Source organism: Pseudopipra pipra, chromosome 2 (genome assembly GCF_036250125.1).
Source record: "Pseudopipra pipra isolate bDixPip1 chromosome 2, bDixPip1.hap1, whole genome shotgun sequence".
NCBI lineage: Eukaryota > Metazoa > Chordata > Aves > Passeriformes > Pipridae > Pseudopipra > Pseudopipra pipra.
The window spans coordinates 64397332-64422130 of NC_087550.1; the positions used below are offsets into that span (position 1 = coordinate 64397332).

The 24799-nt window shown below is 36.3% G+C and overlaps 1 protein-coding gene across 2 annotated transcripts in view; it reads right to left on the minus strand.

Annotated features, from left to right (window-relative positions):
• Positions 1–2621: 2621 nt before the first annotated feature.
• COG6 (component of oligomeric golgi complex 6) overlaps positions 2622–24799 on the minus strand; it is a 54570-nt gene continuing 32392 nt past the window's right edge. For both annotated transcript variants that reach the window (XM_064645804.1, XM_064645805.1), the window contains exons 13-19: positions 24392–24509; positions 15489–15620; positions 14770–14937; positions 12756–12863; positions 11178–11231; positions 8671–8750; positions 2622–5100 (exon numbers count right to left, since the gene is read on the minus strand). In XM_064645804.1, coding sequence (XP_064501874.1) covers positions 4953–5100; positions 8671–8750; positions 11178–11231; positions 12756–12863; positions 14770–14937; positions 15489–15620; positions 24392–24509 — 808 coding nt within the window. In that variant the 3' untranslated portion in view covers positions 2622–4952. The remainder of the gene's footprint in view (positions 5101–8670; positions 8751–11177; positions 11232–12755; positions 12864–14769; positions 14938–15488; positions 15621–24391; positions 24510–24799) is intronic.

Genomic DNA, 24799 nt, shown 5'->3' on the forward strand with positions numbered 1-24799 from the left:
CACAACTAATGTTATCTTTGGCTGATAAGAACTCTGTACTTATTTGTGTGGCTTCTATAAATAGTGTGTTCAGATTTTTTTTTCCTCCCTAAATATAGTCAGTGATACAGTCTGCCAGGCATTTTCCTGTAATTTGACAATACCACATCTGTGAACAAGGCAGCAAATGAAAGCTTCATTGTCTGAATATGAAACATGCAACCGTCTCTTTCTTTTCTGTCAGCTGCTCTGCAGTAATCTATCAAACACCTTTCAGCCATATTTTGCTCCATCAAGTTTTCCTTACTGCCAAAGCAGGGTAGTCAAAATAAACTCTTTTTGTTAAGCGAAAAACCATTATGGTTCATCTTTCTATTGTATGAAAAGTCTGTGTGAAAACTGTAGCATGAGGGGGTCGTACCCTCATTTAGGTCTTAATGTACACAAGATATGTCCAGTAATGTACATTAGAGTGCATTTTCGGATGTAAAGGGCTCCTTTGCTCTTTGTCTCTCCTTAGCTTTGCACCAGAGGATTCTGCAGATTGCTGAAGATTTATCCACACATCTCTGAGTGGATGAACAGCGTGTTGAGGACCAAGACAGAAGCAGTGTCTTGGGTTTACTTCAGACCTACATGAGGTCTTGCATGAAGTGGGCTCTTTACTCAAGGATGTAGATAGTTGGGATATTGGAAAAATATCTTTGTGTCACAAGAGGTTCACACACCTTTTGAGCATTTGGTAACAATGTACACCAGACTAGTGTGAACATCCCCACTGGAGCACCAGCTCGGCAGCCCTGGTCGGCAGCAAACACCAAGCTTAGTACAGCACATGAGCACCTTTAAAAAAAACTTCCGAAGGAGTAGTTTGACTCTGAAAAACTGAAGTTGGTTTCCTACTGTGCAGTGGACAACCAGAGAGACCTACCCTGCCACATGAAGGGCCATTACCTCTCCTACACTTCAGGACACATATCCAAGTTCCAACTATATTCATTTCCCATTTTTTGAAACTCTTTCAAGAAACACATTTGCTCTGAGTTCAACTACTGCTTTGTATGCCCTGAGTGACTCAAAGCATCTCATTTTACTCCAAATATTCAAGGGTTAGAATTGGTGTAGCAGTTGCAGGGTTGGCTTGAAATTTAGTTTGCAAAGTTCTTAAGACTGGTGGGGAAAAGATGTAGTGGTTCTGGAAACTTTTAACAAGTAAATTCAATATGGGAGAGAGTTCAGTTATATGACTCTTGAAAATTCTCAGAACTGTTCAAACATAACATCAATTTAACATCCATTTGCAGCATCCAACCCTACCAGCAGCATCTACCAGCTGTTTTGGATGGGTGCCCTCATCATAAGCAAATGTCTCTTTTTCTGCATTTTCCCTCAGAAGCAGGTGACAGTGGATTTCAAATATACCCACACCTATGTCTGTGTTGCTTTCTGGAGGGTGTGTTTCACTCATGGAAACATGTCTAACCTCTTTGTTTAATTTTCAAAATTTTATAAGCTTCCCACCCCCTGGGTTGCCCACAAAGTGACTCAGCAAGGCAAGCAAAGGGATCAAGAACAGATAGAATTTTTTAAGTAAATGGAAAAGTTTAGCAGTTCTGAAAGTATCTTCCTTCAACACATATTTCAAAAACATTAATAAAAGTAATTACAACTGGATCTAACAGACAAAATGCAGGGCTAGAGTCATAAATCTTAGAGAACAGGGAGGAGCACTCTGACATGCTTCAAAACAAATATATTATCACCCTTCCAAACCTCCCTGAGCTTCTCTTTTCCTGTAATACAAACCAAAAAATCACCATGGCTGGGCTGCTGTGTGCTTGCTGTAATTAAAACAAGTTCTATATTTTATTTCCATAGTGGTGTGAATATTTATAAAGGAGGGAGGAGAAAACTGGACACATAGCAGTGAACACTGATTCTGTTTCAGGGACTCATGTATTAAAGGTCAAAGATAAGGTTCCTATATAACAAAAGGAGGAAAATTCAGATCTTGGAGTCCTAAGAAGAGCCCTCATGTTTGTGCCACAGGGCCAAACTCCTCCTTGCTTATTTTATGTCCTGCCTCCCATATTTTGCACTCATTTATGCACAGCTGCTAAATTCAAGAGAAGAAACAGACCTGCCCCATCTCAGGCTACACAACAGTCATAGGGTTGGGTGCTCTCCAGGAAGATGGGAGATGTCAATTCCAAACTCCTTTGGCCCAGAACCCAGCTCTCCCATTTCCCATGAAAGTGCTCTTCGTACCAGACAACACATCTGTTCTCAGAGTGGGGCTGTCAGAGTGTCAAATGCCAATAGTGCTGCCTATGGGCAGTGTTCAAACCCCCCCTTGTTTTCCTGTCTCCCCCAGTCATATCACTGCCCAGTCCAGAGTAGCAGAGTCAGTCTCTGAAGGCATGGCCCTCCATATAAAGTGTTCAAGGACAGCAGCAGAAGGGCTGACTGACTCAGCCCAGGCAGGGGAGCAGCTTTACAGTTTCTGGTGTGGAAATCCTGGAATCTGTAAAATAAAAGGCTCAAAAATACCAAGCTAGAAAAAGCAGGTCATAATCTAATCACCTTTTCCTTCCTCCTCTTAGGAAGGCAAGCAAGAGGAAATAACAACATGGAAGACAGAGTCAGTAATCAAATTTTTTATTGATGCCCTTTCTCATTTGTGACCATTGGTCATTTACTTTAATTGCACAGACCAAAATTACCAATTGACTTTGATTTGCCTAAATTACAACTTCTATAGGTTTTGCATTTTTATCAAGAGAAGACAAAATCACGGGTAAGTCTCTATATGGAATCAAAGATAGGAAGCAACTTCTTACTAATCCTCATGCAAACTACTGACTGATTATTGGAGACCGAGGTTGAGTGTAATTTCAGGAAAAAATTCACTCTTATGAGCATGTTCATCTAATAACAAGCTAATTTATAGTCCTTTCACAACCAATGTAATTTTCATCTATTAGGTAATAATTATAGGCATATTAAGCAATATTAACATTATTAAACAACAATGAACAGCCGCCTGAATGTATACTATGGTAATGCAAAATCTGAGTAATATAAAGTGCCTTACCTGGTAAAAGAGCAGAATTTTGCATTAGAGGTTTTCTAAGATTCTAGAATTTTTTGTCTTACAGGTCTAGAGACTTTAAACAGAAGAAATCTAACATTCATATTTACAGAAAGATTTATGCCTGATCCAAGAACTCCAGGGACACTTTCACTTTTCGGTCTTTTTCTACTATACCAACAAATTATACTCATTTGGAAAAGGAGCTATTGCTTTGCTGTGGTATTACTAAAGAAGCTGCTTCTGAGCGCATTGGATGTATTTTGTGCAATGAGTTTTCTGAGAGGCTAAAACGTATTGCTGCTGCTCTTCTTATGTTTTGCTCTTTTGCAAGCATATACTAAACTGCAGACTTAGCTGCCACTAAGTATATATTTTATATGTGGAATATTATTACTAATAAAAATAAAATGAGTTATTCAATATGAATGACTGCTCATCTCTCCCTTGATATATATAAAATAAGTCACATTTAATGTGAGAGTAAACTCAGGCAACTGTAATAACTCTGTGGCACTCATACAACAGCAAAGAGGGGTATAAATAAGTGAAATGTTTCTAACAAAACAGTTAGCTTAAATTATCTTTAAAAAAACAAATGAACAAAAGAACTAGTCACAAATTCATTTTACTAACTTTTTGTTTCCTGAAGGTTTCTCTTTAACAATACTTTCCTAAAAGAAGTCTATGTTTAAGGAAGTTGCAGAAAATTATCACAAGGCCCAACAGAGAACAAGTGTCCTACTTATTTATTTTTGTTTTTTCCTGTAAGCAAAGTCTCCTACATCATAACTCTATGTCAGGATTTCTACATGGAGTAGCTTCAGCTTTGCACTAAAGGAGGAAAGAAATGAATTCTTCACTTATGGCTCTCTATGCATCAGCCTGGAACATCTGCACACCCTGGCTCTCCCATATAATTCCCAAGACAACCTGTGGCTGCCACAGGTGAACTAATTTTTAGGAGCACTGCTGCAGACACGTGAACCATGAAAATATCCTGGTGGATTATGAACTGAATAAATGCTTGTACTAGAGCAGATGGACGACTTCTGCACATAAAGAGAAGTAAAACAAAAAACATAAACACGTGAAGGAGAAATGGCCATATTGCTGTGCAAGCCACTTTCCTAACCTACATTGTTATTGGTCCCAGCCTTAAGAGATCAGCAAGTTTCAACTGATACAAGGATTCCTACTGAACAACTGCACTAAACCAAAATCCTTCCAGTAAAACAAAATTATACAAATAATTAAAAGCATTAAGTTCCAGGTTATGTACACGTATGTAGTTCAAACATTTCTTTTTCTTACAGAAAACATAGATAAGGGATTCCAAAAAAATCCATACAAATTTTGACTCAAAGATTTAATCAAGAGGATTTGCAAAAGAGCATCAAGTATTCTGAAATGATTTACGAGCTGCAAAAGTAATGTATGAGTCATTCAAAGTGTATTACTTGTATTAAAATTTCAGTTATCAGAGTTTACTGATGATAGGCTGAGAAAAAGAGTGAAAGAACAGACAATGGAGCAAACAAAAATATTGGTGAGGTCATAAGAGACACTGGTTAAATCTGTAGTTGAAAGAATTATGTACAGCAAGGAAAAAGCTTTTCTCCTTTTTCAAAGAGACTGCACATTGTCAAGGTCCATTTCCATCAGAGAAATACATTAAAATAATTTTTAATCTATATTCTATTTTCTGGTCTATAGAAAGTATTCAGAGATACAGGAAAGACTAGACTTCTGCCGAGCAGATTAAACAAAACAGCATTCCTACATACTTTAACTATACAGTTACACATTGAAATTCAAAGCAGAAAAATAATTCAATGCAAATACAGAATTATGGATTCTGATAGATCTGGGGGAAGCAAGACTATGAAAGGAGTGCCTGAACTTGATGAGGAGATCTGTGTAGTATGGTTTCTGGATCCTTATATTCATTTGAAGGATCCATCACAGCTGCATATAACTCACTGTAAGCTCTGCAGACCAGTTCTGTTGACTGTTTTATTATCTGCTCTCTAAAAAACAAAACAAAATAACATAATTTGCAAATCGCAGGGAATATAACTCTGCTACATATACGGAATTAAAGACAGATATTAAAAATGCACATTAAAAATCAGTGTAAGTTGCATTAAAAAGCCCTTTTACTTCAACTGTGAAAACAGCTCGAAGTTTCAAAACAAAAGCCTTCTTTCTCTCTTTGTACTGTACACAGACAAACTCACATACGATCCTGATAACCAAGAAATTACCTTCTTTATTTCTACAGTGAAGCAAAAACTAGTAGAAGGATTTAACTTGCATACAATAGTTTCCCACCTGCACTTCACTGCATCTTTTAAAAGACTGATAAACTTAGTGATCTACCTTCTCCCTCCTGTGGTTTCTGACTGTCCTTTGTAAATACACACTTTTTTTTTTCATCCACTAGCAAATATATTCTATTTGCTTTATATTGACAGCATCTGATAACATAATCAGTCAAAAAGAACTGGTAGAGGTCAGAGATTTAAAAGTCAACTTTTTACCAACAATGCGATAAAGTCTGTGTCCTGTTATTTTTCTGAATGAGCAACAACACAAAGATGCTGAATGCTAAATTTAACTGGAAAGTTTAATATTTTTTGAAGACAACCTAATAATTTTATTTTACACTGTCCATTGAATCAGTTTACTTTAATCATCATGGTGATGTGTTTACAGTTGCAGATGCATTTTTATCTATCAGAAATAGTAGTTACAACTATTTTACAGCCAAATCCATACAAGTGGAACACAAGCAGAAGCTGATGAAACCAAGGTAACCACAAATCCAGATTCAGCCCTGCTGTAATATGCAGCAAAGGAACAAAGACACCAAAACTGCATCCACTAGAATCAGAGCTGAATTCAACAACTGTTTGGAATTGATAAGTTAAAGAAATTTCAAAGATCAAGCACAACAAACTTTGTCTTTACAGGAAACATTAAGGAACAGACGTTACGAGAAAGCAGATTAAAAGATCAAACCTTCATTTTATTCTGACACACAGTATCCAGTTTTTCAATACACAACATCAACTGCCAGTATTACTAGGTTATTAGAATATCTGAAAAAGAGACTGGCCTTATAATAGCAAATGCAGATCCACTATTATAAGGGAAATATATTCAGGGTGTTCAGGTAAAACAACTGTCTCTGATCTCAGCCTGGGATCACTAAGCTACTGTAACATGAAATCTTTTAAGAAAGTATTGCACACAGATTTTGTATGAAACTATTGTATCAAATCAATAAATAAAAAAAGTTTGTTAAAATATTCCAGAGGACTGAACAGCATCACACAAGTCTTTCCATCAAATAATGTCAGTGTCATTAATCAGTACATTAGGATTTCAGTTGCCATAACAACATGATACATTTTAACATTAACACAAATGGCAGCACTTTCTAAAAATAGTAATTCCAGCATTCAGTTTCTGTGATCCAACACAAATGAAAAGGGCTTTTCAAGACCAACCACCATATAAATACATAGGTTAAGACTTTTTAAATGAGCAAAGGAATTTGAAAGACAAGAGCATGTCCTGGCAAAAGCTGGAAGGAATGTTCTTCATAGTCGTAAAGCTTAAATGATACTGCCAGTAAGTATGTAATACACTGGTCCCTTATTAAAAGCATGTGTTCTGATTCTGAGAACAAAGACCTCAAAGGTTCCAGCTCAGCCACTGCAACTGTGGATCACAATTATTTGATTTCAAGGAAGATGTCTTCAGAACTGAAAATTTCAACTACTATAGCAAGAGATTAAAATTTGAATTCCAGTTTAACGTTTTGCTTGAATTTTGAAAAAATTTTGAATTTTCAAGGTTTATTTACTACAGAAAATATTGACTATCAAGACTGAGATTCTACAAGGATGCATCTCTGTAAATAGGTATTTTAACTTCAAAAGGATTGCTTGTATTTAAAGCTACACATTTGAAGGTTAATGGACTTATAGCACTGATTATAGCAGGTTCATAAATTTCTGCATGTCAGCTGAGTTGTAGCAGCCATAGCCACCACGCTCATGCAAGGCTTCCCTCTTACCTCTCGACTGCCCACTGCTGCAAGATAATACAAATCCGGTTTCAACTGCACTGAGAGGTTTAAAAAGCTTCTCCATGGGATAAGGCAAAGAGTGCCTACATGACTAGTTTATCTTGGTTTGTCTGACAGAAGATGAAGTTCAGGTAATTCCACTGTGCCTGAATCTTTATGGTATCATAGAGTCTACCTCTTAAAATTGCTTCTGTGTTAGCGGTGAAAAGTTGAGGCTTTCAAAATACATTTACTGTTATTTATGACTTTTAAATAGACTCACATTAAAAAAAAAAACAACAAAACAAGAGCTAAAATACATGTTTAATAGCTTGACACCAAGAAGCAGAAGTTGCAATGTTTCACTAACATTACTGCCTTCTTTGATCTGTACTGGAACAGAAGAGCTCTCACACAGCAGGGTCAGTTCTGCCAGCTGAGCTGCAGGAATGGTAAACAGAGACACCCAATGTCCGCTGAAAAGCATCAGAATTCCCCATGCCCAGCCATGCACCAGCTCTATGGAAGGACAGTGGAAGTCTTTGTATGAGGAGAACCTGAGCAATACAGCGTGAGAACCTGGCAACTAGACTAGCTGATCGTTGTAGGTACCTTACAACTGAACTGTTCTGTTCAATTCCCAACAATATTTACTTTTCCCTTGACATATGTCATTTTTTAATCGCAAGATCCTGTAATACAATCCAATGAGAACAGGTACTAGTAATGAAACTCCAGCTACTATTGCATTATGTAAAATATGATGTGCTAGTCTCAATTTCTGATACATTCTGTAACCTGCGCTCTTCACAAAAGTGTGAAAAATAATGTCAAGAAAAGTTTTTGATCAGTGCAGCATATAATTTTCTGAGTTTAAGTACTACAGAAAATCTTTACATGGTTCACATTTAATTGGAAAAAAAGTCGTGGCACTTTCCCTAGCCTTAGGGTTCAGTTATATTCAAAAACAAGAGAAGAGATAAATAATAAAGTTCTCACTTCCATACCTCAAAGAAGAAATCACTAAAAAAAAATACATTAAGTGAAAAGTAAAATAATCTCAGCACAATATTCAGTGAGACAGAATGCCAATACTCTACAACAGAAGACAACAAAGTTGAAAATCTTAGAACTGACAAAGCAGTGGGGATAAAAGAAATCTTGAAGAATTACATATTTCATCTGTCTTTGGAAAGCTTACAAAATAGTTTTAAAACAATTTACAGATGAGTTGACAAAAAATTGCCAACTCATCAGAACATGTTCAAAATAGATGAACGTAATTAATTTTGATGATGTCTATTAAATCTAGAGTAACTAATTCAGAAAGTTACAGAATTACATACTCCTCACTCCTTGTTCAAAAAGAGGAGTCAGAACAAAACTGAATTGTGACCTGAAGGACAATGCAAATACGATCACAGCTGATAACTTGAACTCTCATCATGATCTAAAACCTAATCAAATTCATCTTTTTGACCATTATGCAAGCATGATAGAAATACAAAGGTAAGGTACTTACTTCACAGTAGCGCTCAGAAGGAAATTCAGCTGGGACATTAATAGACTATCTGGAGCAGACAGATAGCGATCAAACTGAGCCTGGGAGGGGAAGAGAATATGAGCTCAACATATTAACACCTTCCTGGTATATGTAAATAGGTAAAACCACAACTTTCTGAAAAGTCATTCCATTAAAACAGGTAGAACTTAATAGACCAAAATAAATGTCTAACTTCAGCACGTCTGCCACCAAAATTTTGTTTCTAACTCTGAGGAATATGAGTGAAGGGCAAATAGTGAGAATCCAGCTACGTTTCCGGAGCATCTGGTGCAGGTATGCACACATCACTGAAAATCAGACCTTGTCTATTCAGTGCAGAGGGAATACAGACATTTCAGAGAGAAATCTACTCCGTCCAAGTTAGACGTGTTTTAAGATTTTTTTTTTTACTTTTTGGCAGGGAATCACTGCTTATGCTGGGAAAACCAAGAGCAAATCACCCACTTCAGGGTTCTTGAAACTGCTTCTAAGCCTACTTCTCCCCTGCCATGTAATGTAGTGAAAAAAGGACAGTACTTTGATTCTAGTAGTGTAGAGAGGAAAACACTAAGAAAGAACCTTACTGCTGTCTTTAACAATCTTTTAGAGAAACTGTGGGTGCCCCATCCCTGCAAGTGTTCAAGGCCAGGTTGGATGAGGCCCTGACCAACATGGTCTAGTGGAAGGTGTTCCAAACTCCCTGCCATGGGCAGGAAGAAGATGGTCTTTAAGGTCCGTTCCAACCCAAACCATGAATTAATCATCAAATGTGTGACTATAGAGAAGATGAAACCAGTTTTTCTCACAGATGAAAACATAAGGAATACTGAATACATATTACACTAAGGAGAGTTTTGATTAGATAGTGAGAGGAAAAATTCTCATCAGGAATGTCATCAAACATGGAATTGGTTACCCATAAAAACTGTACAATCTCCATCCTTTGCATTACATACTCAGGCAGGGCCCTAGGCAAGTTTATCTGATGATGGCAACCTTCCTGAACACTGCATGATTATTCTCAAGCTGGTAAACCCTAAACCCCACATCCATCCATCATTTAAATGTGCAAGATGTAGGCAAAAGTGACTAATGAAGTCACAGTTCTCACAAATTAATTTCTTGGGGGGATTCTGCCCTTGTTTGGAAAGCAAGAGAGCTTTTCACTGAGAGGGTTATGGACTTGACTAGCACAGCATCTGCAAGCATGTATGAACACTGAAAAAAGGCTGGGACCTGGAAAATAATTTGGAGGCAGTGAATCTGCTTAAAAATACTCCCTCTTGGTTTAAATCCTATTGGTTAAATCTATTGGTTTCAGAAACCAACAGATTATGCTGATAGATGGGACTTATGTGGGTTTGATTTCAGCATACTTGCTTCCATTCTGGATAAAGTGTGTTCACAGAAGCAGATATTAAGTAATGAAGAAAATAAAACAGTTGGATTCTTCTAACTATTTAAGTGAAATTATTATGTACCACTACAGATAACAGAGCAGCATATATATATATATATAATTTAAAGACAAGGTCCCCAAGCTAGAGCCTATAAAGTCCTTGTTGATCTACAAGGTCATGATAAATAGAAGATATTTTAAATGCAAAATTTATAAATTTTAATGAGAACGCATGCTGATCTGAGTAAACCACTGAGTGCTCTGTGCCAGAGCTTTGTTCATCCAACCAGCTTGAGAATCACTGGTTTAAAATCTGAAAAGAGAAAAAAGCAGCTATGCTAACACATAAGGATTCAACATAAAATTTAAAAATAAAATCTTAAAAAAAAATACTTTTAAAAAGACCTTTTTTCATGGGGGTATACATGCACTGCTGGATGAGTGGGCCTTTACAGTTAAACTTTCAGAATAAAGCTCAACTTGGCTAAGGAAGAAGAGTGACAGATCATACATTATTGTCTACTGAACTGTGATATTGTTATCTCTATGCAAAAAAGCCTTCACACACTCTAAGAAAAAATATCGGCTGATAATTTGCTTTAAAATACATTGTAGCTTTCAACTTAAAAAATATAACTTTGACATATATCAAGCATCTAACTTCTGAATAAAGCTGAACTATTTGCATAAAATCAAAGCCTTAGGACTAAAATTATAAATGATAGCAGAACCTACATTTCAAAGCAGAAGCAAAAAAAGAAACTTTGGTGATTAAAACTAATTAGAGCTAAGTATTTGCTTTTAGCAATTTAAGATGACTCATGGGATAGCATTCTTGTAAGTAAAGTTCTGTTTCTCAAGACTTAGAAATTAATATTCTATTACTACACCTTCAGAAATAATTTATGTATTTATTACTTCAAGTGGTCAAATTACTACAAATTACGAAAGTATTCCCAGACACGTCATTTAGCTATTCTCAAAGAGTATGACTGGTTAGATGAATATCTACTACATCACATAATTAATAGCATTCTTTCCCATGTCACAGCATCACCATCATAATATGAAAGTTTAAAATGCTTACCATTGCAACCTTCAGGGACACGGAATCCATACTTGACAAATTTGAAAGAGGACCCTAAGAATCAGTAGTCAAACAAAAAAAAGGTCATACTAGCATGTAGAAAAAGTTAAACAGTATAATCAGTTCAGCAGTACATTTTTATTTGGTCCTGCTACAGGATCTTAAATGTTTGGAAACTATATTACCGTATCAGTACTGAAATGCTGTTAACAGTTCATTTGTATTCTACCACTCTTAAATTAAAAGCTGACAATACAGAGTTTTTAATATGCCCTTTCAAATAATTTTCTTCCTTCTTCCTTCTTTACCATTAAATAAGGCTAAACCTTCCACAAGGTTTAGAATAAAAACTGAACTGCAAACTGGCCACATTCCCTTGGTGTTCCAGACTTACAGAGGACAACTTTGCTCTATTTATCTGTACTAGGACCATGCAGAATTCAGACCTGCTTCCCAGTAAATCTTCTGTGCTGGATGGCAATTCAGTGTATAAATAAATGCTGTTCAACTCCTTAGCAAGTTCTGCGAAATCACTTCTGCAACCAGGCAGCTGTACAGATATATGAAAATTGCTACATGCCATTAAGAACTCTAGTCAACTTGAAATTGGTTTTAGAACAGGAGATAGGCTCATGAATAGAAAACTAAGTTGAGTTATTAGTCAGATTATTTATGCATTTATTTATTCATCTTTATACATAAAAATCTGTTGAATTTGGGCACTTCATGCAAAATTATTAGCTGAAGAAACAACATAAAGCTCTCCAGCAGAGTTCTGCTTTCTCCAGAAAACACTGTTCTTCACTTTCACAAAAGATCACAAAAGGACACAGACACAGCTGAAGGGAAGAAGGGCTATATTAACACCTATAGACACATAGCAACCGTGCTTCAAAAGAAAGGAAGAGTGTGAGCTCTGAATTCAAGTTTTCAACTCCCTCTAAGAAATCTCAAGATTTCACTTTGAGAATCTCACTGCCTTGGTACTAGAATAGCTACATCAATGAGTAAGGACAAAAGAAGAAACTGTTTCAAATTACTACTAAACTCATCTGCCAATTTTTCACAGAAGAAAAAAAGCAGCAATTACCTAAAGCATGCAGGTATCAACTCCACGTGTGGTGCTACAGCAAACAATGAAGAAAGGTGAATGCCACATGCACAGCACGTCTAATATGTTCTAGGTGTTAAGGAATTGGTGCTTTACCTACCCAATATTTGTCTTTTAAAGCCAGCTTGACTTAGACACTTTCTGACGTGTATTAAACTACCCACACAGTTATTCTGAGAACGTACAGGATATCAGTGGTGCATGGAGTCTGTCGATGGGGCCCAGACAAGCAGCAGAGAAGGACTGCTGCACATCAAACCTGCTAAGCTTGCCAAACATGTAGTGTAGGGAAAATCTGTAGCTGCAAGGTGCCTTTGTCCAATAGTAATATCTGGGGTTTTCTTACTGGAACCAGGACTGAGGTTTTGCTTTCAGAGGAAGCCTAATTTGCAAAAATATTAGTGCCAAAATTCTACTGGTTGGCAAGTATGCAGTAACTCATCAACATGTAAATTCTAAAAGCTTACCTGTTCCGGTTTGTGTTGCTGCAGAGCATTATATATGTAACTTAGACCAGCTCTTGTTAACACGTAGGAAGCTTGCTCATTTATGAGTGTATCTAAATGAGCTTCAATCTGAAATTTTAAGCATAAAGTATTTATAAAAAGTGTATGAGCATATTAAATGTAACAAGTTCTGGGGTTGAAAGAAATAGAAACACAAGTAAGAAGAAAAAAATACAAATAAGAAGGAGAGTGATCAATGAATAAGGAAAAACTACAAATAGAGCATAATTATTTTATCCATTTACACCTTCCATATTACCAGGAGCCAATAATAAAAATGTAAAGAATTCTTTCATGTCCAACTAATAGAAGAACCTATTTTTTTATTTGTGAATACAACAGCACCAAAAATGAAGAATACTATAGTCCTAATCTTAAAAATTCCTATATGTTTATTTTCCTATAATTCTTTGAAAATATGTGATAAAAATCATTCAACTCTTATTGAAAGTATTGACAATAGCATGGCAGTTTTATAATAAACAAGAGACAGTCTTTAATAAGGAGAATAAAACAAACTAAATCATAATCAGTACTGATTTTAAATTCAATTTTGATAAACACGTATTTGATAAAAGTTAACTGAAAGAACAGCAGACATTGAAATTAGTTATCAATTTTTTTAACTATCTCCATATGAAAAAGGGTCATAAGAGTATTTTATATACTTAATATAATCTTCACTTTGCAGAGAAACCTAATGCCTAAATCCAGTCTCAGCAGCAGCAATCATTTTTTAGTTTGAGCAGTCTCACTGAGACATTTGGGTATATATACATTATTACTTCATTTTTACAGATAACTACCCCACATTTCTTTTTTTTTTCTTCCAATCCTAAAGAAAAGAAAAAATTTATAATAACATCTAGTAAATAGTAAGACTTATTTGTCTGATATTTTAAGAGTTCACCTTTTACTTCCTAAAATTGTTTACAAAAACACACCTTCCTTTTTAAATCAGGAGGGAAATCTTAGTATTTCAATTTGGAGATTTTAACTGTCTGAGTTCTTTTACCTATAAAAAAAAAATCTTTCTCCTATTAAATATATCATTCTAACTCCACTTGAATAACCTACTTATGTATAATCTTAAAGATATTTTTTCAGTCTGTTCCTGTATTTTAAAAATGTTTGAAGAAAGTAAATGGTGTTAAATGCATATGCTTCAGTTCTACTGCTTATCTGAAGAATAAATCAATTGCAACATTTACTGGGAAATAAAAGCTGATAACAGAAATTAGAAATACCCCAGACAGTTTGGTGAGGTTGTCTGGTGAGGTTTGTTTCAGAAGTAAAAGGAGCTAGAAATTCTGATTAGGAGCAGAAGGTGAAAAATGGCTCACAGCCCATCCTTACTCATCCCTTAAAATAAGAAGTTGTAATTTTTTTTTCAAGTCCCCTGGCTCCCAAAGCTCTCCTGAGATATACTGCAGACCTGTTCCTGTAGCAAAACAAAAATGGGCAGTGACCAAGTTTTTGCAAGTCAATAGTTTCTAAACTTACATTTCCATTTCAAAATGGTACCACATATGAACTACTATCCTGGGATGTTAGGGGACACCAAACAAAAGAGAGGTAGAAAGCGGGACTGAAGTAGTTATGTCAGCTACACTATATTCTAGTACAAAATAGATGATGATCGAGTACTATTTGACTGCGTTTTCAACTTCCATATGCTCTTCTCATACAGTTTGCAGACAAATATCAGAATGATCAGGATAATGAAAAAGTTCACTGATCTGGGTTTATCTGCAACTAACCCAAACAAACCCCAATCTTTTAATAACTTTTGTCTGTTTAAAATGAAAGATGCTATTTGGTCATGGTCTCTGATAAGAAGTCCTCTTACCCCATTTCCCCAATTTAGAATTGACCCAAAGCTGACATTATCAAAGATAAATATGTTCACATCACAACTTATAGTCTGCAAAGATCAGTAATAAGTTCATTTTCTTTCGAGGCTGTTAAAGCTTACCTGAAACTGCAACATTTCTAGACGTTTGTCAGTGAATTCAAAGAGAGCCAAAGTAGTCTTCATCATATAGAGTGAATTCACCATAAAGGTTGCCATATCGGCTGTGCCCAAATTACTTGCAGACATAGTACACATCTGTAACAACGGATCTAGCACACAAGACAGAACCTAAAATAGCAAATACACAGAAAAGAGGGAGGGGAGGGAGGAAATCATGTCACACAAGGCTTCTAACCTCATTCTGTCTCTATCACGTATTTATTTCCCAAAGCAGAATAAAGAGGAATGAGAGTTTCCAACTGTGAAAACAGTTTTCTACTGTATTTGTCAGCAGGTGATCAGCTACCACAGTGATAGGGAAAGTATAAAAACCTGATAAGAACAGATTCCAACCTAGCAGGAGAAAGACTAACCCAGATTAGATAATTGGTAATTGTGCAATCTTGAGGATGTATTTACTTAATGGAGTAGTAATTGCATAACAGAATTCAGATACTGCGTTAAGAGTAGCACTCCATACCGTACTGTAATTATCCACTTTGTTAGTCACCCTCTTATTCACTTTACAAACTCCAGTTTGGTGGAAAGCTCCAAAATGAGACCAGACAAAAAGATTACCGTTCCACCTATCTTTTGAGCACTGAAATTAACTTACACATCCTTTTTCCCCCCTCCCTCCTCTTCACACACACACACACAGCAGTCAAACATTCTTATACCTGCACAAAGTCAGCCTGACGGGCATCCAGTGGAATAACAGATGAGTCATGAGACGCCAGAACCTCCCGTAGCAAGTTAAGTGTCTGATTTAGTGCAGAGCTTGGGCCAAGATCAGGAGGTGGGAGTTCAACCTGAAGAACAGGTTTTGTGGTTTTTTTTAATAATTTAATTTACAGCAAACACCATCCAATCTGTTAGCACAAATGCAACCAGCTAAAAATAAAATTACATGTAGCCACGCAGAGAAGAACTTTAATGTGATACTGGACAAATCTAACATGTTTCAGAAAATAACTGCCTGCAACTTTTCAGCATAACCATCTCATTCACTGACAAACAAGCAATGCCAAATTTATGCTTTCATTCAGACTATACCTATTTTATGATCTGGAGAAACTCAAACACTACCGGTTTTGGTAGTGGAAAAAAAATACATTTACTAGATTAGGTGCCAAAGAGTAGCCATGTCGTTGGCATCACTGAGTTCATTTTAGGCAAGACCTCCTGTGAGCACTTGAGAATCTAGTGCAGGCAGAGCTCTGCGAGATCAGAGCCATACTGCAGCACTGCCCCTATGATTCCAAGTCTGAGAGCTGCAGTCACAAATGCAAGTCTTATCCCTAGCAAGTTTGTACCTTAAATTGGCAGTACACAAATGAACTGTACAAGTACACCTACATAAACTGCAATGAGACTACCCAAACCAGAATGCAGGCCTATGTCAAAGGTAAGAGGAAAGAACTGCAGATGCTTAAAAAAGAGAAAGAAGAAAAGCTTACGTATATTAGAGAAAAAAACATACTTTCCAAGTCAAATTCTGAAAACTGGAGCACCTGAAAAGGACTGAAATTCTATGCTATTTTTAACCTAGGCTCATATACTTCACCATTTTCTTTGTCACAGGCAAATTCTCATTTCTCTTTTTTCAAATACATATTTCTCAGGTTCCACTCCAAACATAGCTGCATTTTCTTGTCTCCAATGCTGTCTCAAACTAGCTTCCTGCTGCCTCCAAACCCTTACTACAACCCAGGCTGCTCACCTTGTTTCCTTTTGCCAACAGTCTGCTTCCCACCTTCCTGTCCCCTGTCCATCCAAGGGCAAACACAGATCTGGCTGTATCATGTTGGAGTAAGGAGACCCTCAGCAATACACAGTAAGTTAACACTTAAAGGCATAATCTCTCCAAGAGGAGGTAGGGAGAACTAAGTGGGGACAGGACTGGCCCATGCATCTGAATGTGTCTGGCTGCAGCAGAGGAGGTCAGTGTGCACTTCTGCAATGCTCTTAAGACTCCAGCTCAACAAGAAAAGGCAGCAACCTTTGGATGGACCTCCAAGTCACAGACAACATATTTCATACCTTCCCAAATGAGAAGTACTGATGAATAGCATAGTAACATACATGTTTGAGTCTTCAAGGGGGGGGGGGGGATCAAATGGGCAGAAGCTGATGGCCAAAGAAACCAAGCAGGAGCACACAATAAACATCTTCAGAGTAGAGTATTACAGAGCCTTCTGAAAATTAACCTGTACCTGATGAAAACACCACCAGAGAAAGGAAAAAAATCTCTCTTTCTTTGAAGCCAGGCCGAGCTTTCACACTTTGTGTTCTGAAACATTTGAAATACCATACACGTCCCCACACTACTACCCAGACAGATCAAAGAAAAACTTTTTTCATCCTTCTGAATACAAAGTGTTCCTCTATTCTCACTTTCCAAGAGAGAGTATACTGAGTTTGAGGCACTAATGGAAAGCTAAATCTAACTAACAGGTTCAGAGAACAGTTGTTCACCTTAAGTAGTCTTGAAAACATAAAATAAATATTCTAGCAATGAAGTAACAGTAATTCAGAAAGAGGCACTTATTCAGTGCTGATCAGTAGTAAAGTTTACTGAAATTTACAGTGCTGAGTGACTTTCTGCTTGTTTCTTCTTTTTATTATTGGGGGTATTGATTGTGTCCTGAACACAGTGTTCTCAGACTTGAACTGGACTGTGATCAGGGATATTTTGTCGTTAATTTGAGACAAGAGTTTAATAGAGTTTTCACTTCCAACACACACATAGTTCATGGCAATTTCAGGCTGCTTTGCACAAAATTTTTGTCTTCTGAAGTAGCTAGTGCTCAGAAGCTCTTAAATTAGCTTAATTTTTCATTTAATCTATTCTTTTTAAATCCACTGTCTTCTAGGTATGAGCAAAGAACAATATTATGGAAGAAGAAAATATGACTAGGAAAAAAGGTTTAGATCATTATATTCTATTTCAGTTAGCTTGAAATTCCTGACTACTGCAAATAGAGGCAGAATTATTAGTAAGTGGAAGGAAAACTAAAGCAGTGCTATATTCATTTTGAAAATTCTAACTTTTTGCACATGAATACAGAGAATTTCAGAATCTAATAATTTCAGAATTAAAAAGGAAAATTTAAAACCAGACATTTCCCATTTATAGAGGAGCCGACAGACTTCAACTCGTGAGTGCTAAATCACTATTCTAATAAAAAAAATAATTGTTGCCCTGAATGTTCTATCTTCACTAAGAGATCATTATAATTGATCCTACTTCCAGAAAAACAGGTTTGAAATACACATTGAATTCTGCTTTTGAAGTACCTCCTTCAGATGCAAAGCAGACAGGAGCTAACTAAAAAATGATCAGCGAAGTTCTGCAGCAGATAGTTCAACAGAAATAAAACACACCCTAACACAGTATTAAGTGTTTAATCAGTTATAACTAGTAGGTCAGTCATACAGAAACGAGGACAAACAGCTCTTCAGCCTTTCAAAGAAAACAAAAGGAAATTACCCATTTTTTAAATTCAATACACAAAACTGGGATGAATTCTCCTAATATAACAATGGGCACTAAAAGTTGTACATAAGCTCTAGTACAAAAATTTGTATATTTTTTAAAAATTCTGCATATTAATCGGTGGGGAACAGTTACTAATCCAGTTATCTTCCTCCAAACATATAATCCAGATCAGATTTCTCTGTCTATGAGAGTAAGTACTCAAAGGATGTCTTAAAGAATTTAACAAACAGCAAAGAAAAATACAGAAAAATGAAAAGGTAGTATCAACAATCACGAAGAAGGTGCACATGTTAATTGTTCCCCTTTTTCATTTTCAAAAAAGGTTAAATAAAAAAGGGCTACTTTTCTCCCTATTAAATACAGATAATTTTATTAAGGAGTAGAGCTGATATTAAGGAGAGTAGCTCATATGGATCTGAAAATACTGTATCGGCAATCAAAATTTTATATGCTATGCTACTTGAACATTAGAGAGTCAACAGTAAAGAAAGACATGGATATACTGGAGCAAGTCAAGCAAAGGGTCACAAAATTCATGAAGGGAATGGAATACCTCCTACACAAGGAGAGGTTGTGTTCAGCCTGGAGAAGAGAAGGCTCAGGGGGAATGTTATCAGTGTGTATAAATACATGAAGTGAGGGATAAAGAAAACGAGACAGACTCTTCTCAGTGGTGCCCAGTAACAGGTCAAGAGGCAATGGGCACAGATTGAGACACAAGAAAACATTTTTTTACTGTGAAGTTAGTCAAACACCAGAGATAGTTGCACAGTGAGGTTTTTGAGTCTCTGTCCTTGCTGATATTAAAAACTCAGCTCAAGTCAGTCCTGGGCAACCTGCTCTAGCTGACGCTCTTTGAGCAAGATGGTTAGACTAGATAATTTTTAGAGTTTCCTGCTGAACTTATCCATTCTGCAAATGGATGTATTAAACAAAACAAGATGGTAATTTAAAACACAGAACTCCTCAGAGAAAGCACTTAAGAGTAACAAACAAAAGATTGGTAGCTTTCTCAAGAGCCTAATGAGCTTTTACTACAGCCTCTTAGGAACGCCACTGGCAGGGGCCGGATACAAAGTACTACAGACTGGAACATTGTAAAAATGTATCTGAATGTTTCATGCTCAGTTAACACTGAGCAGCGTCAACTACAGAAATTCATTCTCCTGATTGAGACAATCTTCACCAACACTCCAAGAAACTTGGGTGCACATCTACCAGAGAAGCTTCAGAGCAGCTGTCCTAAGAGAAGCTTCAGAGCAGCTGTCCTAAGCTCTTTTGGTCCTCTTAGGATCCTAGAGAAGTCAACAAAGTAGAATGCCTAATGGCATGCTTTTCTTTTCAGCTATCAAATTGGTCTTGGAAGTTTTGCTTTGTTCATATGGATCCATTCAAAACCATTACAGCATTCAGATCACAGCAACGTCAACCAATCTCATTCAGTCTGCCCCATATCTGGTTTTCCAGAAACCTAATAGGTTTCATTCTGACAGGAATCAAATTATGAGGGACAAGGTTAAAATTATTCCCATGTAACGTTTTAATACCTCTTCCATGGACAAATTTAAAAGATAATACAATCACAGCATTTAATTTGCATACATCTACTCTAAAAAGAACAGTATTAAGGAACAACAATTCAAAAACTTGATCTGGGGTACTCTACTAAGAGTCTTCTAACAGCTCAGACAGCAGATGACTGCAGTTTGGCACAATCTCTCTTTAGTACCCTTATAACTCTCATTCCATTTCATTAAATGTTTGTAATTATTCTTTCCTTTAATAATTGTTCTAGAGCACTCGTGAAGCCAGAGGAAGGGCATGTGAGCTTGAAAATTCCCCACTTTCCTAATTAATCAGCTGGTCCAATAAAACACCCTGACATAGGTTAATCTAACACTCTTGTTAAAATGCCTCACCAATGGACTCATGATTTTAAATAACTCTCATGTGAGAGAACTGAAAGAACAGTCCATCCACTCCAGTCCATTAGGTGCTTTGAACTTTACTCCCACTTTCATTGGAACAGTTTCTGTTGTTCTGACAATTATCTTCATTAACTATTTTCTCATGGATTTATAATCATCTGTCAAATGGTAATCTTAATGGGCTGTTCTTAGGTCCAGACAATGAGTACACAAACGCAGAATCCTGAATTCCTAAACATTAGATTTATTAGTGAAGGCTTTAAAAGAAACATATAAAAGGATTGCAATGGTAATTCTGATCCACTTTACTAGCATGATTAGTAGACCCATAACTGGGTCCAAAAAAGCTAAAGAGCAAGAAATATAAATGTGCTTTTTCAGCACAAGGACACTAATATTGGCCAAAAAACATTACAGTTGAACCAAGAACAAGAACAAACCAATTGTTACCAGAGCTAGAAAGTACTGGCAAGAATGCCCAACACTGTCTTTGAAGGGTAAGAGCCAACAATGCAAAGGGGAGACACTGTTTGCAGTAAAAACCGACGCACCAAACCTTCAGTGACACAGGAGATGGCCGGTGATGCACAGGTTCTGTATGATGTCAGTGTTGAGCTCTATGACAGCCTGAGAATCTCAAAGTTGTGAATGGCAATTTAAACCCTGAAAACAAAGTGGCTCCGCAACAACTCTGCTACTAAGCTTTGCGACAGGTTTCAAGGAGTATCAGACCAAAGAGACTCCCTTGTGTAGTGCCTTTCTTTAATAACAATGGACTTGCTTTCAGGCAGTATGCTGAATATTTCTGTTACATGGATTTCAGCTCCTAGAGAGCTACCCGAGAAATCTGAATGTGAAAACCACAAAAAGGCTTTCTCAGAACAAACAGTCTGAAGTTTAGAGCTGCTGACTACTTTATTAGCAGATTACAACCTGGATGCTTGAGATTTTCTTATGTAATGAAAAAAAAGTTCAAAGCAAAGTGCTTCCAGGCAAACCAGTAAGTATTCTGAAGTAACCAGGGATTTCCCTATATCATGTACACTGATGGCTTGACAACCAAGAGAGACAACACTGATCTAAGATTGCCTATAAGATTCCATACACCTCCACACTTGTGACACTCCTTATGTAATACAGGACTCTTCTCAAAAATAGATGTGAAGAGGAAGCTATTTTCTTGTCCTAGAAAGAACAGCCTGAAATCTCAGTTTCCCATTGTGCTTCAGAAATTAAATGCCAGGCAGATTGAAGGCAATGCTCAACTCAGGATAATCGATAATCTAGAGAATTAAATTGTTTGTGGTGATGAGGACATCAGAGTCAAATTACCATCCTGTCATTCATCTACATCCTAAGGATGGGATCTTGAGAAGTTAGAATATTTAATAAAACCTGCTTTATCTAAAAAAAAAGTTCGCAACTAACTATACTTAAGAGAAAGATTTGCTTTCTATCAACTACTAGATAGAATGTAGGTACTAAAAAAGCAAGTTATCAGCAATAACAGATGCTACAGAGGGAATACTATCATTAAAATAGTCTAACTGACACAGGCTATATTCACCACTTTCCAATGATCTAAACAAAAGAGGCACTTATAAGTATAGAAATAAAAATATTTTTTATTTAAGAACATCCTATTTGTACGTTAACCTATTTTCAGAGTTATTCAAATTGCCTTTAGAATTATTTTTTAATCAAAGTTTTGGACAGTCGATATTATTTTAAACAGGCTTATCAATGTCTTAAGATGCCAAATGTAAGTGGAAATAAGGAACAATGATTTCCAGACTGTCCAAGTGAAAAGTAATTTACTAATTTTACAAGTGAATATTTTCTATGCGCGCAACAAGAACAGCAATGATGCCTCTGCAATTGCCTATATAAGCACATAACTGACAAAAAGCTGGTAAATAGACTGGGATAAGAAGGGAATCCTACTAATACATATACACAGTTTTGGTCTGAACACACATTAATAAAAAGGATGGTAAAAAGCAACTTTCAGGTTCGTCAAAATGTAAAGGCATTGTGACGTTTAATATTAAATTACAAAGACGTGTGAAAAGGCATAAAAGCCGCTTATCTGTACATCAACACACAAAAAACTAAGTAAGAAGAATTAAATTTATGATAAAAGAGGGTATTTATCACATGGAAACTAATGTTTCTCCGAGTGTAATTCAACCTATTACTTTTGTATTTTTTATGAAGCAAAACTAATATCAGTCATGAAGAGAAAAGACATCATTCTATCAGTTCAGTAGTCCACTCAAAGGATAATAATATAAGGTGCTGCAGAGGACTGTCAAACTCTCAGTTACAAGAACTACACATCAGAACAGTAACATTCCTTCTCAGACACAGTTACCTCGCTAACTCCTGAAGCACAGAGATTAATAAATAATTGTGGAAGCCTTTGTTATCCATACATCTAACAGTCTTTTAAATCTCTTTAATCTTTTGACCTCAATTACATCCTGAGGAAAGATCTTCATAGGGCACACAGGCAATGTAATATTGTCAATGTTTCAGACAATTTATAAATGTGCTTATGAGAATGAACAATATTATGATCTTTTCCCATTACATGGTAGGCTTGGTATGCCATTCATTACTTGTAATAAAACACCACTGAAGGTGGCACTACCTTCATTTAATGCCAGTAAAAGCAAATTTGACTAATTTATAAAAAAACGGCATCATCAAGAGCCAGTTACATCCAGGCTGGGGGCTGAGGGAAGGGGAACTAAGAAGGCAAAGAGGATTACACAACCTTCCCACGCTGACAGTACAAAGATCACACACTATGAACTGGGGGATCACAATTCCTTTATCACTCTACTTCTGAATTCTATGCATTTCCAAATTTAAAACAGTATCATCCAAAATAAAAGCACACAGACTGTGAGTTATGTGAGGAGAAAAATCATGCTTGAGCCTGTTTGAGTACAGATGTAATACCCAGCAGGAAAAATATACAGAAAAGAGGTGAATACAGAGCTGTTTTACAGTTTCAAGCAAAAAAATTTCTTTCCTTAAGCACTTTGTAAGCAAAGAGCAGTCATACATTTTTGCTAAGGTCCATCACTGATTTCTTTTCAGAAAAGGAAGAAGTAGACAGATATTTTATTTTAGCTTACATATTAGGAAAAAGATGTTTTTCTGGTAAATTCATGTTGTTCCTGTCCATTGCATGTTTCATGAATTCAGATTTAACTGACCATTGAAGAAGCATTAATAGAAAAGGAACTATTATTCCAATGACACCGCATTCAAATGGAAATACCCCACAGCAACAGTGTACTAAGTCAACTTTAGTAGTGTGGACTGTGGGTGTAACCCACTGAACGAATGAAACCACTGAAAGGAGTCACTGGGATATATGGGAGAGAAGAAAAGGAGGAACAACTGTTTCTTTGAGGAAGTCATTCCTCAGCCCCTGCAGAAAGACAGGAAATTGGGACCAGACACAAGTCGTGCTGAATAAGAAAACTAGTTTGGGACCACAGAACAACACTGATAAAACTCAGAAAATCTGACTGAATGGTCAGAAAATTACAAGGCTTTGCACAAAGAATAGTTTCTGTAAATCTATGTATTTTTTTGCATTTTTCTTGCAGGTTAAGTAGAAACAATTTAGAAATGCATTTACAAATGTTACAGCAATGTTCATGTGGTAAAACTATTTTAAAAAAGCCCAGATTTTGTTTTTACTTAGCTTACCATTTTGGGATATACCCTACAACTTCAAAAAAGGAATTAAGCACATGAGCAATTAACTACTGATCTGATGATGCAGTAATACAAATTATCTAGCTCAATCACTTGACCTTGCTCTATTGTACTTGAGCAAATTTCCTCTTTTTGTTGCTTCTCACAGATTTAAAAAATATGTAAATTGCTCTGCAAGCAAATACTGCTAACAGCAGTATTTTAGCCAAACACCCACCAACCCCCCACTATTAATAGAATTAAAACATACAGCAAGTTTTTAATGTAGTTCAATAGCTAAAATATTGAAACTACAAAACTTCAACTTTAGGAAAAGCTGACATATAAAACACCTATTTATTTAGTAATCTTACTAGGCAAAAGGGAAATGCAAGTGCATTTTGAAACATGAAAGCTGTATGATTTTGAAACAAACCTTGTCCATCAGTTTACTTGCGTGAAGACTCAGGCTATTAAAGAATATTTTCTTGCTCAACAAATGCATTTCTTCAATTGTTGTCAACAGTGTGGCTGCACTGTTTCCTACAATACCACTGAAAACAAAATTAAGATTACTTAATAATTCTGAAGGGAGAACAACATGGCAGAGTCACATACTGAAACATCATTTCAAATAAATAATTTTCAAAGTTGAAAATTTACAACAAATAATTGCAGGTAACAGTTCTCCATATTGTCTGAGAGGTAAGTTGACTGTAAGAACAAGCATTATCAATTATGTCATTAAGCAGATACTAAATACATGCTGTCAAACTTGCGCAAACTTTTTTGTAGAATCCTAAAAGTTACTGGATTTCTGTTTCGTTATGCTGTAAATCTACTT